The sequence below is a fragment of the Corvus cornix genome, chromosome 6, assembly GCF_000738735.6.
Source record: "Corvus cornix cornix isolate S_Up_H32 chromosome 6, ASM73873v5, whole genome shotgun sequence".
In the NCBI taxonomy this organism is placed as follows: domain Eukaryota; kingdom Metazoa; phylum Chordata; class Aves; order Passeriformes; family Corvidae; genus Corvus; species Corvus cornix.
The window spans coordinates 2,678,436-2,691,194 of record NC_046336.1 but is presented as its reverse complement, the minus strand read 5'-3'; the positions used below and the strand labels follow the sequence as shown (position 1 = coordinate 2,691,194).

The 12,759-nt window shown below is 45.1% G+C and overlaps 1 protein-coding gene across 1 annotated transcript in view; it reads right to left on the bottom strand.

The window, feature by feature from the left end:
* The window catches only part of C6H10orf90 (chromosome 6 C10orf90 homolog), a 58,049-nt gene extending 48,778 nt beyond the window's left edge, over positions 1–9,271 (bottom strand). Inside the window, exon 1 of the mRNA XM_010408450.4 lies at positions 9,008–9,271. Within this exon, the coding sequence (XP_010406752.2) occupies positions 9,008–9,149 (142 nt within the window). The 5' untranslated portion in view covers positions 9,150–9,271. The remainder of the gene's footprint in view (positions 1–9,007) is intronic.
* Positions 9,272–12,759: the final 3,488 nt, after the last annotated feature.

Below are 12,759 nucleotides of genomic sequence, written 5' to 3'. Positions count from 1 at the left end.
CTTTTCAGCACACGAAAATAGGGAATAAGGAAAACAAGGCTGCATAAGGAACAGGATACAGGATGGAAAATAGAGTGGCAATAACATAACTTAGTGGGGTGCTGCAGTATTTTGCCTAGTAATGATTTGTGCCTGTAAAATTTTAAGGGGACCTAAGCTGATTAGGTACATTTGTTATTTTAAGACCTTATGATAAGACTTGTGATAGATACTCCTATAGCAAGGATTTGGGAATGGGCAACAAACATGGGAAGGGTTTTGCTCTGTTTTTTTTAAATTCAGTGCATCAATAACCACAACTTAGCTAAAAAAATAAATGCTTAATTGAAATTCAACCAAAAGCTCCCCTGAGGCTTGGGCTCAGTTGGATGCTGGGTGGGAAAACCAGCCTCTCCCTTTTCCTTAGAATAGCAAGGAGAAAGGAGAATGAACTTGACTTTATTTACAGCAATGGTAATCTTAGGAGAAGCATGAGCCTGGGTAATTGAGTCGGGAAGAGGAGTGGAAGTCTCCCGTGACAGCCTGTAACTGTCAGAGTTCCAGTCAAACGCAGCAGACACGGATTCAAGTCATATTTGGAATGCCTGGATAGTGCCTGGATCAAACCTGGCCTCCAGACCTCTGGAGAGCTGCTCCTCACTGCAGCTTGGTCCTTCCACTCTGACACAGAGAACATTAACCAGAAAACTGCACAGCTACTTCTCAACTTGATGCTGACAACATTTCACACAGAACTGCATCAAAAATTCCATCCCCTTAGCAACTGGGAGATTCCTGCTTGAAGCAGAGATGGGAAGGACAGGGCTTTGGGAATGTTAGAGGCAGGCAAGGATTCTGTGGGTGTGAAATTGTTGGCAATTATGTCTGATCACTGGCTGCACATGTTTTTGCTGAATGTGTTCAGATGTACTGGAGAAATTGGCCTGAAGTATTTACTGAATTCTGGGAGGCCTGATTAAAATAAACTGTTCAAGACACTTGTACTGCACAGAGACTCTGGAGGCCAGGGAGAGCTCTGGACGTGTCAGACACCAAAACAACAACAAATTAAAGAAAGGAATTGGCTCAGGAAATATTACTGCTGTTCCTGAAAACAAGCTAAAGTGCAGTTGCTACCTGAGGAGCACAAAGGGAAAGAGAAAGAACACGAGAAGCAATAAAGTGGAATTTGGATGTGGCAGAGAGGCTCGCTGCAGATAAATGATACACCAAAAATGAGCACCAGTGGTTAAGAACAAATTATTCCATGGTGTCCTGCCATGCCCATCGAAGCTGGAAAGGCAGTCCTGGGATGAGAGAAAACACCCCTTCCTTTACTCTTCCCTGTAGAAGACCAGGTTCCCTGCTGCCAGACCCAGGGCAAGGCTCCATTTACCAGGCTGGAAACACAGGCAGAAGCACAGGTTTCCTTGCAGCTCACTGCTCAGGTTTCTCCCCTCTGGATCTCTCTGACCTTTCTGCTCCCCAGGCTGGACCGGCTCCTGGAAAGAGCCACCAAAAACAGCTCTTTCAGTTTGCACAAGCCACAAACCCCACATCCAGCCCTCTTTCCTTGGAGGCTTCCACGAGCCTTCCCAGAGCAGCGCATTTGATCAGGGAGAGGTTCACAGGGAATGACAATTTGGGAGTGGAATTATTCCCAGTCAGGCACTGCAGGAATCACAGAATCCTCAAATGGTTTGGGTTGGAAAGGACCTCATTCCACCCCTGCCACAAGCAGGGACACCTTCCCTAATCCAATGGTCCAGAATTGTGATCCCACCCTGCTGCATCCACCGCTTCCAGTGCCACCCCCACAGGGGGAGAGCAGCAGCAGCACGAGTGGGGCCCTTCTCACAGCCCCCCAGCGAGCCCTGAGCAGGAGAAGATCCCCTGGTTTCATGGAAGAGAGCTCTGAGACCCATTTCCAAGCCCTTTTATCTTCCCACCTGCAGGAGAACAGGACCTGCAGTGGTGTTTGGCTCCCGCATCCTCCTCCCACAGACAGCAACCAAACGAGCCCGTGTTTCCCACAGGAGAGAAGAGCAAGGAAGCTGTTTCTGATCACTCAGCTGCTGGGGGAAGGTTTGTGTGCTGCCCAGGGAGGGTTTGGTTTTGGGCAGCTCAGCAGTGCTCAAATTGCCATCAACCACGCAGGGGAGCCCAGAGACCAGTGTGGACCCCGGGCCAAAATCCTGCTCTCCTGCCTCCAGAGAAGATGCAAAAAGAAGATGAAGTCTTATTTAATGATCTCCTGGTGCCACTGTGAATGTGGGCACTGAGGTGATGCAGAAGTGTGGCTGTGTTAGGGGTGACTCCCCAGGCCACAGCTGAATTTTGTGTTTAAGGCAAAGCTTGAGTTCTTTGGATGAGGAACAGGTCGTTTTCCCAAACATAAAAACACTTATTTGAGCACAGAAGCATTTTCTGCTACCTTACCCATGAACTCCAGATTAATCTGCTGTTCTAAAGTGTTTATAAGTAATACCATGAGAGTTTCCTTTTAAAGAGTTTTATGTTACAGCTAAATTGCTGGCTTGTATTCCAAAATCTCAGCTGCGAGATCCAACAGATTTTGGGGGGTCTGCAGGATTGATGTGCTCAATTTCTGCCTCTCAGACTCTCCTATCTGCTTTTTTTCAGTCATCCTGCTGTAAGGCATTTCTCCAGGAAGGTGATTTTCCTTCCTGTTCACCATATCTCTGGCAGAAAATGCATTTTAGTGAACTAATTAAGTAAAGTTGGATTGTACATCAAATATCAGTAATAATATCAGGCACTAACGCTCTGTCTGCTGTGAGAACAGGTTGCAATACACATTGTACCTGTAATACATCACTGGGATAATGATTTGATGCATCTGTGCTGTTAAATCCTCCCTTGGCAGAGTGACCAGCAAGCAAAAGACTCTGGAAATATTTATGGGAAAGAGGATAACGTAGTGGTGGAGGAAAGGATCCTCCTCCATGTGCTGTCCTTCCCTGGACTTCTCCTCCCAGCCACGTTCCCACAGCTTGTGTGAGGTTGTATCCCCACCTTCCTCCTCCTCCTTTTCTGGCCCTCCAGAGTATGAGCAACTCTCCTTTTCTGTATTCTACTTACTAATTATTATTAATTAAACTCCTGTGCTATTGAAATTTAGTGTATCCCAGAAAAACCTGAGCTAAACCAGCTTATGTTTTTAAATATCCTTTTCCCCTCCCAAAGGATTCCAGAGTCCTTCACAAGCTACAACCACAGAATGATTAAAATTAGAGCCTCCCTTGAGTTCAATTTTAATTCCATGAGAGTTAATTTATTTGAGTAGAACACACTGATAACTTGCCCTCACTTCCCATTTCTGTGGAATAAAAAGGCAGATCTTAGCTAAGCAAAACAATGTCCCTGGGAGAGGAAATTCTTGAGATGCTCCAAATGCAGCACCTGTAGCTGGTGTTTCTTCTCAAGTGAAGAGAAGTAAAAAAGGATATTTTTTTGTGAACAAAGTTCACAGAACACTTTTGGAGAGTGCCAAACCTAATTCCTTGTTCATCAAGCTGTGATCTCCCCCAAATCCAGGATACTGACAGCTCTTAATGACCCACTCATCCTCTTATGTCCATAACTCCCCAAAAGTAGCCATGAAAAGAAACAAAAAGTATTAAGTATAATAAAAACATAAAGTGCAATAATGGACTCCCATAAATTGTCAGTGCCCAGGTTCATTTGGGCACTGGGGGATGGAAGCACAAGGCTCACATCCATCTCCATTAATATTTTCAGCCAAAGGTTAAAGAACAGTAAAACAAACTAAGCTGTCAGAGAAAATACATATTAGCATTTAGATTAACAGTTATTATCTCCATTTCCCATCAGCAGCCAACAGCGAAATACGTGATGATGGCTCTAGATATTTTTTCAGAAAGGTTAAGGGGTCGCTGGATTCAAAGGGCTGGGAAAGACTGGCCTGGGAGATAAATGGCCTGGCCCTGGCATGTGCTGTGCATCCTCAGTACATCTGGACTCTGGATGGAATTAAAATTCACATTGCAGCAGCAATTAAAAGACAGAAGTAGGTCAGGAGCTGTTGTTCAAGGCAATGTGCAGACAAGGAAAGAAAGGAAAAAACCCAAAGCAAGCAGCGTTTGCCTGCAAAAAAATTCAGCCTTGAGAAACTCCGTAGGATAAGGTAACAGTGAGAGGATGAAACAGGGAAAGGAGAGTTTGGGTGGTTCAGTTCTGGGCTCAGCAGACAAAGGCTGCTCCCACTGGGCAGCTCTCAGGCTGCACGGTGACATCAACTCCTTTATTTTACATGGATCAAGTGTTTTATTGCACATGGAAAGGGTTGTCTGAGAGACCCTCCCACAGTGCCCTCCCTGCTGGGACAGTGCCCGTTCTGGTGGGAACCACAACCAGCTCCAGGCACAGAAAACGAGAATAAACCCACACTGCTTCAATTGCTGCTTTAAAAACGGAGGGATTTGGTGCAGTCACCTGCAGGCTGGCACAGACCCTCCCTGCAGGCTGCTCCTCTGCTTTGCAGTGCTGCACAATGCCCTTAATGCAGGTGAGGGATGCCGGGGGCAGCTCATTTTTGGTCCCTCAGCCACAAGAGCAAGAAGAGGGTTGAACAAAATTGAGCAAAGTGAGAGCCAGCCACCTAATGTCAATTAAACCTTGTTTTCAGCATAATCTGTTCTTAAAGGTGTCCTGTTAACCAAAACTACACCAAGAAAGAAAGTTCTCTCCTTCTGCAAGAATTTGCAGGGGAACTTTGCCTGTTAAAGTTTGATTTTATCAGGAAAGAGAATTTTAAAGTACTTTTACATGCTCCAAAGAGCAGCAGTTGGTTTCAGAAGAGGCAGAAGGGCTGAAGAGAGAAGTTCTCTATGTGTGGCCCTGGGCTCTGCCTTTCCCTGCTTCCCACGGGAATTTCCGAGCCAAGCCCTGCCAGGTATCTCCCCAACCTGCCCACCTGTGTGTGCTCAGCCTCCCAAACCCATTTTCCATGTTTACAGCTGCAAGTGGCATTAGGACTCGAGAGCAATAGAAGCAGAAAACTAAATGCAATCAATTAAATCCAAAGAGATTTGAAACCCAATCCCAGAGGTGCCCCAGAGCACCCACGGGGACTGTGGCCAAAGTTACCTTCTGCTGCTAAAACACTTTCTTTTTTCCATATGCTTATCCTGGGCCATCCTACAGACACAAGGGAAATTGTATCCATATTCTCTTGACTCTATTCTTCTTCCAAAAGACAGCCAAATATTTAGCAATAGCTAATTTTGTCCCTGGTTATTGTGTGATTCCCACACTCTTTTGTCCCCTGCGCCTCCTAAATCCTGCACTGATGGGCTTTAATCACCAGGAAAGGTTTGGATACAGGCAGAAACCACATTTTTAGTTGTTTGTGATACAACCCTATGCAGGATCCTAACTATTAATGGTAACACACCAGCAACAAGTAGGGATACAACACGGGGAGGGGAGGAAAGGGAATCCACCTTCACAGACAGCAGTCATGGTGTATTCCCCACAGGAGATCGCCCAGCTGCTCTCAGTGGGTTGTCAGGTGTGTGACTGCCGTGTTCCAGCATCACGTTATTAATTAATGCAGCGATTAATGCACACCGCTGATGGCAATCTGGGACCGCACGCAGAGGTGGGAGCGTGGCTGTCCTCGGCTCAGCTCCCTCCCCAGGGATGCAGGAATGGCTGATGAAACAAGAGCAGCGCTGTGCGAGAAGAACACCTTTGAAAATGCCCTGGGGGATATCGGGGCTGGGCTGGGTCACCAACAGAGCGAGGAGTGTTGGGAGCTCTGCTCCTCCAGGCCTGGCTGCTCCCAGGCTGGGATTTACAGCAAAGGAGCTCATGGAGGACAAGGGAAAACCTTCGTTTTAAAAACATGCATTGCAGCTTTATCTGTCCGGAGTCATATGTGAAATATAACATGCACAATCACACCAGCTCAGCTTTTCCACTTAAAATTACAGGATCATGGAATTACCAAGGCTGGAAAAGACCTAAACTCATCAAGTTTAGCCTTCAACCAAAGACCACCAACCCTAACAACGAGAGATATAAGAATGACATATCAGTGATCACAGAAAACACCTTTTCCATACACAGTTTGCACCAGAAAACCCCAAACCCAGCTGCTCTACACTGCTGCACGCACCATTTTTGATACCAAACAGGCTGAACCATTCCAGAGCATTTTTTGGTCAAGTTTGAAAAACTCTTCAACCAATTTGCTTGAACAGCCACCTCTAAAATTCTCAAAAGATAATAAAAACTAAAATGGGCACTTAACCTGTGTGCCCAATTCCAGAAGGAGATCCTCAAATAAAAATAGCTGCATGTGTGGTTTGGGGTTTTATAGATATAATTCAATAAAGAAGAACAGATGTAAAGAATGTACTTTCAAAACTTGTAAAGTTCAAATTAAGGTGCAAGCAACGCTTGTGGGGTTCTGCAAGGATTAGGAACCGACTCCACAGGCAGGGTTCAGGGACAGAAAGGGACTTCCCTGGAGAGAATCAATGCTCCTGGACTCTGCATGGAGTAAGAGAAGGGAAATGACGCCCAGGGCCACTCCAGCCTCTCCCGGGCAGCAGTGGCACTCGGCCCACGCCCCCAGCCCCTTGGCACTGGGGTCATTTTAGAGCTTCCAACTCTCTGCTGGCCACAGGAGCGATGTAACCTCAGCATTAAACTGCTTCGGTAGCAAATAAATGCTGAAAATCTACTAAACCTCATTTTTAAATTTAAACCAACCCAATCTTTGCCGTGTAAGAAAGCTGATAAGAGAAAATCAGCTCATTCCTGATACCTCCATGCAACAACAAAAAGCCAATAGAGACTTTATACCAACTTCACTTATAACTAAGGTTTTAAGACCACCTGGAATCATCACCCAGTGCATTTTTTCTTCTGATTTTTTGTATTTAGTCCCCTTCAGGGTGCACGGAACAGAATTTTCCCCCAGAGGAGGCATCTTACCAGAGCAGTAACTGCACAAGGTAACTCACCTCCACCCCACCACTGCTGGCAGCAGCACAAACACAGAGCAGGAAGAGCAGTTCATGACTATTTATACTTCACAACCCCATCCTGCTGAAAGCTTTTAAGTAATTAGTTTTCCTCATTAGCAGATGCACTGCCTGGGGAAGGGCACACAGGTGCTCCCAAGCCCCATCCTGGATTACAGGGCAACACCGCACAGGCTGGGAGGGCAAAGCTCAGAAATGCTGAGCTGGGCTGGTGAAAAGGGCAGCAGAACCACCACATTTAGATAAAAATGTATCATTCCAGCAAGATCACAGAACATAACAGCAATAAAAATCATTCCCAGGACATTACCACAATCCCCCTGTATTTAAGTCAGATGAACAGTGTTTATCAACATCACTTCTAGGGAAACACAAATATACTTTAAGGGATATCAGGTCTCAGGTGATTTTTTTTTGTGCTAAAGTTGCATCCTATCCTAAAAAAAAAAAAAAAAAGAAAAAAGAAATTATGCATCCCACAGACCAAAAAGTGATTTGCAAACACAGGGAACAGGGTGAGCCAATAAAGCACGTGGGGCTTGTACCTTCTCCCTGCCACATCTCATACATTATCCCATTCTCTTTCATGCTTTCAGAGGCAAAATGGACATCAGGTAAAGCCTAATTCAATATTATCACTAATGCATTCAAATACATCACCAAGAGCTGGGTTGCTAAAATTGCACTGCAGAAAGAAACCACATAAAACATTGTTATCTCCTTGGAAAAGCTGGGCCTGGTGCTCCAGCACCCACTGATGTCTATTGAAAGCACCAGGATTACTTTCCTGAGTAAGGATTACTCCCATGATTAAGGAGTGCAGGATTACATCCATTCTTTGCATATCTCCTGTTGTTTACATACCCCTATTTTCACCTCTTGGTTTTTTGTTGTTTTTTTTTTTTTTTTTTTTTAAACACGGGGCATTTAATTACTGTTAGCACCAGATATCATTGTGCTGTACTTTTATCCCTTCAAAATTTGGCTGGGTTTTGGATTCCAAATAAAAAATGCTTTTGTGATCTAAACAAAGGAAATAAAGCAGAAGCAGCAGAATCTGGACCATGCAACTGAAAACAAATAAAAAGAGGGGGAGCTTGTTATCCACAATCAAGACTTATTCAGGATTCATCTCACATCCCTGCTCCTACCCATGGCCTCTGCTCTTGGGAGCTGATTGTTTTTGTATCAATTTTTTAACTGTGCCAAGGACTGACTTACCTGAGAGCTCCCAGGCACTGCTGACAGGATCACTGCTGGAAAATAGCAGCACTCAGACAATTGAAACAAATATTACAGGTAGGTCTGCTGTTAATGATTAATAAATAATAACACTTTGATGTTTTTCACCTGATAAAGACAGGGTGAGAGTTGCTTTAGTTCATCACTGCCACGTGCTTTACATATAAAATAGATCTCCTTCTTATCCTTAGGAAAACCAAGTTACTTTCCCCCTACTTTACGGTAAAATAGAACATTTAACGCAGAGTTAGGACTTCATGCAGAGTAAGAACTTAACGCAGGTCTCAGGTCATGTTCTCAACCCAATGACCAGGGTATTTAACTGAGTAAAAAAACAACACCACAAGTTAAACTTCCAACAGGGAACCAACTTTTTTTTTTATGGAAAGTAAAACTCCTTTCAGGTTCTCGCATTTGACACTGAATTACATTCATCTCAGTTCGGGAAAATCATAAATGGAACATAAATATCTTCAGTTTCAGTAGTGTGCCACGGGGGGTTGAAAATTTAAATACCACCAGGTAACTTCAGAAGGCTTGATCGTAACTTTGGTGCCAGTTCTGTAGGTACTGTTTACATATTCCCCAGCGTTAAAAAGAAAGGCGTTCCCTGCCTTTTTTAGGCTTTCTTTAAATCACTTCCAACCCCAAGAGAAAGCAGACTATTCTCAGAAAGACCGGCACAAGAGAGAGGAAGAGAAAGGAGGTCACAGGAGGCTCGGAAAACCCCAGAAGTATCCCAAACTCACCCAAAGGCCCCGCTGCCCTCCAGGCAGGGCAGCTCACGCTCCAGAACATGCGAGGGACGGAGGGCTGCGCGTCCCGGGAGCGCTCGGGCGGCGCCTGCAGCCGCAGCCGGGGCCGCGGAGCCGGAGCCGCTCCCGAGGGCATTCCCGGCGGGATGCGCTGCCCGGCCAGCCCCGCTCGGGCTGGTGACAGGGACAGCCAGGAGCTGCCAGCCCTGCCTGCCAGGACATCAATTATTCACCCTCCAGCGCCCGCGGCAGCTGCGGCAGCTCCGGCGGCCACGGCAGAGCCGCTCACTGGGTGCTTTGTGTCCGGGGAAAAACTGATCCAAAGTCCTGGGGACGGGAAAAGCGGCGGGTTTATTTAGGCTGACCGGGGACAATTTGTGTCCCAGTTGTGTCCCCTCACCCTTGGCTGTTTGGTTATAAAGGCACTGTGTGAACAGTTCATTTTCTTGATTTAAATATTGAATAGCCCTCTGTATTTAAATTTAAATATCCCTCTTTCTGAGTGTTCTGGAGCAAAGTTAAGAGGAAATCTCCAAATATGCTGCTCGCACATATTTCTGTGATGACCTCCTGGACTTTTAAACAGCCAACACCTGTTTGCCAAAATGTTCCTGTTCTAAGCATGAGAGGAGGGAAAAAAAGCAGCAAATTCATAATTTGCTTAAAAATACATTGCAGTGTTATTTCTGAAATTATGTTTTGAAGGAGTTTTTTTTCACGGTGATATTTTAATTTTTATTGCAAGGTTTTAGACCGATCAGTACTAGCACCATTCTTTTTCACAATGTTTGCCATCTAGGAATCATTAATAACTGAAAATAATAACAATTTAATAATCATCCTTCTGATAACTGATCACAAGACTAATGATGGAACACAAGGAAGGTTTTTAATCATTTACCTGTGTAGTTATATAATGCCTTAGTGGGATAAACAAAGATTGACATCATTTTCTTTGATACTGCTAAGAGCAGCACTGGAATATTGCATTAATTTTGGTATCCATGTTCCAAATAGAACTGCAGAAAAACACTATTCAGGAATTATTTGAACTCAGTAAAGCAAATTAAAAAGATGTGATTCAAACTGGTTTGCTGTGCAAAAGGATACTGAGAGTTAATTTGATTACAGTGCACCAAGGGCTTGTCAAGGAGAAAATACCTTTAAGTACTTCTGAGGTAGATATTTCTTTGGAGACAGTGATTACCTACTACAAGAATGTTCTGAGTACACCAGTGACCTCTGCATTTCTTAGATACCTCTCTAGAAAATATGCTTTTGCCAAACAAACAACAAAAAGTTACAGAACTTAAAATGCAGGGAGCGTAAGAGCAGATTCCTTTAAATCCTTTCAGAACTGCATTGTGGTCATGTCCTTCGTTGAAGTCCCCAGCACCTTCCTATCAACTGCATGGGGTGATTTGAGCAATCTTTAAATCCAAAAAAAAAATTGCAATGATTTCAGGATTTCACCCAGAGAACCATGGCATTGTAATGCAAATGAGGCTGATGAATGTTTCATGGCAGACTTCAAAATGTTTGCTGCTGAGCCTTTCTGGAACAGCCCAGGTGGATGCACTTTTCCTCCCACCTTTTTCTCATTATTCCAGTTAGGATAAGAAAGAAAAACAACTTGGGGCACAAGGACATGAGATAATTTGATTTTGCTTTGTAGAATTATAAATGAAGCTTATTTCTGCCTCTAATATTCTGGCTCTAGACAGGTTTAGACTGAGAAAAACACAACTTTATTCAGTGTTTGATGTAGATGGGACTGAAGGACTCTTAAGACTTTGATCACCAGCTTAAAACTGCAGCATGGACAGAAGGGTTTGTGATTATCTGCTGGATTTTGGCACAAGGCAGAATCTGCTGTTCCTTCCAGATTGCAGGTGCACTTTGGAGGTGGTGATTACAGAGATGACTGCTGAGGTCACCCCCTCCTATGGTGGACTTGTAACAACAGCCAAAAAAAATGTGTTTGCACCTGAACTGAATGCTGGAAATGTCCTTTAGGATATGTGCAGCGTGAAAGGAAAGGTTAGGCTGCAAGGGAGAAGATAGCCAGGCAGAGATATTGGCCAAGGCAGCCCTTGGAAGCATTTCCCAGCAGGATGCAGCGAGCCCAAATCCACTCCTCATTCTGCACATAAAATGATATCTCTGGCTGCAGCTGGGGATTATGCAGGTCCATATCAGCCCCAGCCCCGGAGCTGGCATGTCCTGCCACCCCTCCACAGGTCTCCAGGTGGATGGTGAACAGCAAAGAGTGCAAGGGGCACAGAGCAGGAAAAGGGAATTGCTGCCTGTTGGTGCTACAGGAGTTTTGCCTGGGAAAAAAAAAAGATTGACAGAGTTGTAGCTCAGAGTCCCTATTCAGACAGTGTCACACATGCAAGGCAGTGACAAATTATGCTTGACTGTGCTTGAAAGCTGCAGAAATGTTGAGTAGGGAGATGGGGTTCCTATCCATTGCCATCAAAATATCATCTTTTAGTGCTGTTGACAGTTTAATAGCTACTTCTGGATGGTGGAAAGCGTTGTGAAGTGCTGCCACTGTATTATTAACCCGGGCTGGAGCTTCCCTGCAAATGCAGAGCAAAAATCCACACAAATGGAACTTCTGAAATAGTTTTAGATTAAAGGTGCACTGGTCACAACAGGAATTGTATCTCTCTGTCTGCATCTCAGGGGGATCCAACAACCTTTAACCCCTGATTACGTTATCATGTATTTTCTGAGATCACAGAATCATTAATGTTGGAAAAGACTCCAAACCCATCAAGTCCAACCATTAACCCAGCACTGCCATTTCCGTCACCAAGCCACGTCCCTAAGCACATCCCAAGGGCAAATTCCATTCCACTTAAAAAATCCAGATGATGGAATTCCACTCAAATCAAGCATTTTTAATTCCATTTGTCTCCTCAAGGCAGCTGAGGTGAGATGTGGATATAGGGCAGCTATGGATACAATCTGTGGTGCCCCAGTGGACACCGTCAGAGCTCTGTTCCCTCAGTAAATCTCCACTGCCCATGAAATAATGCAGCTGTGCAAAGCTGCATCCATGTATGTAATTGCCTGAAATCATTCCTAGGATATACGAAGTCATGCAATACCTTGGAAATGGTTTGCAGGCCCCCGATCTGTCACAGTCCAGAGCAGATGTGTGTAATACCACATCTCAGCCTCAGCATCTCCTGTGGCTGGGCAGGGACAGGGTGATGGTGTGACCACGAGAAAGATTTGGGATTCAGGAGATTGGAGTGTGACTGTGTATTGATACCCTTAAATTAGCTATCACTGTAGTATCTGCTTCCTGTCAAGGTGCTGCAGAAAATCTCTGAGATGCATCTGGGAGGGGAGTGAATCAATTCCCTGCTCTGCCCAGGGGCTGACCCTTCCCTATTGGCTGTTTCCCAGCTTGTCACCTCACTTATTTCCCTTTTTCCCATTGTTCCTTGGCACCATTGGCAGGGAATGCGTTCCCTGCTGGGACACCTTTCTAGAGCTGCCACCTCCCCAAGGTGGCACCTGCCAGAGATGGCTGAGCTGGCTTTGGGATGAGACTCCCAGCATTTTCCCTCTGTACTCAGCACTGGTGAGGAGCACCTTGAATCCTGTCCCCAGTTAGGAGTCCCTCATTGAAAAAAGGAAATTGAGGAGCTGGGGCATGTCCAGGGAAGGGAATGGAGCTGGGAAGGGGTTGGAGAATTCCTGAGGGAGCTGGGAAAGGGGCTCAGCCT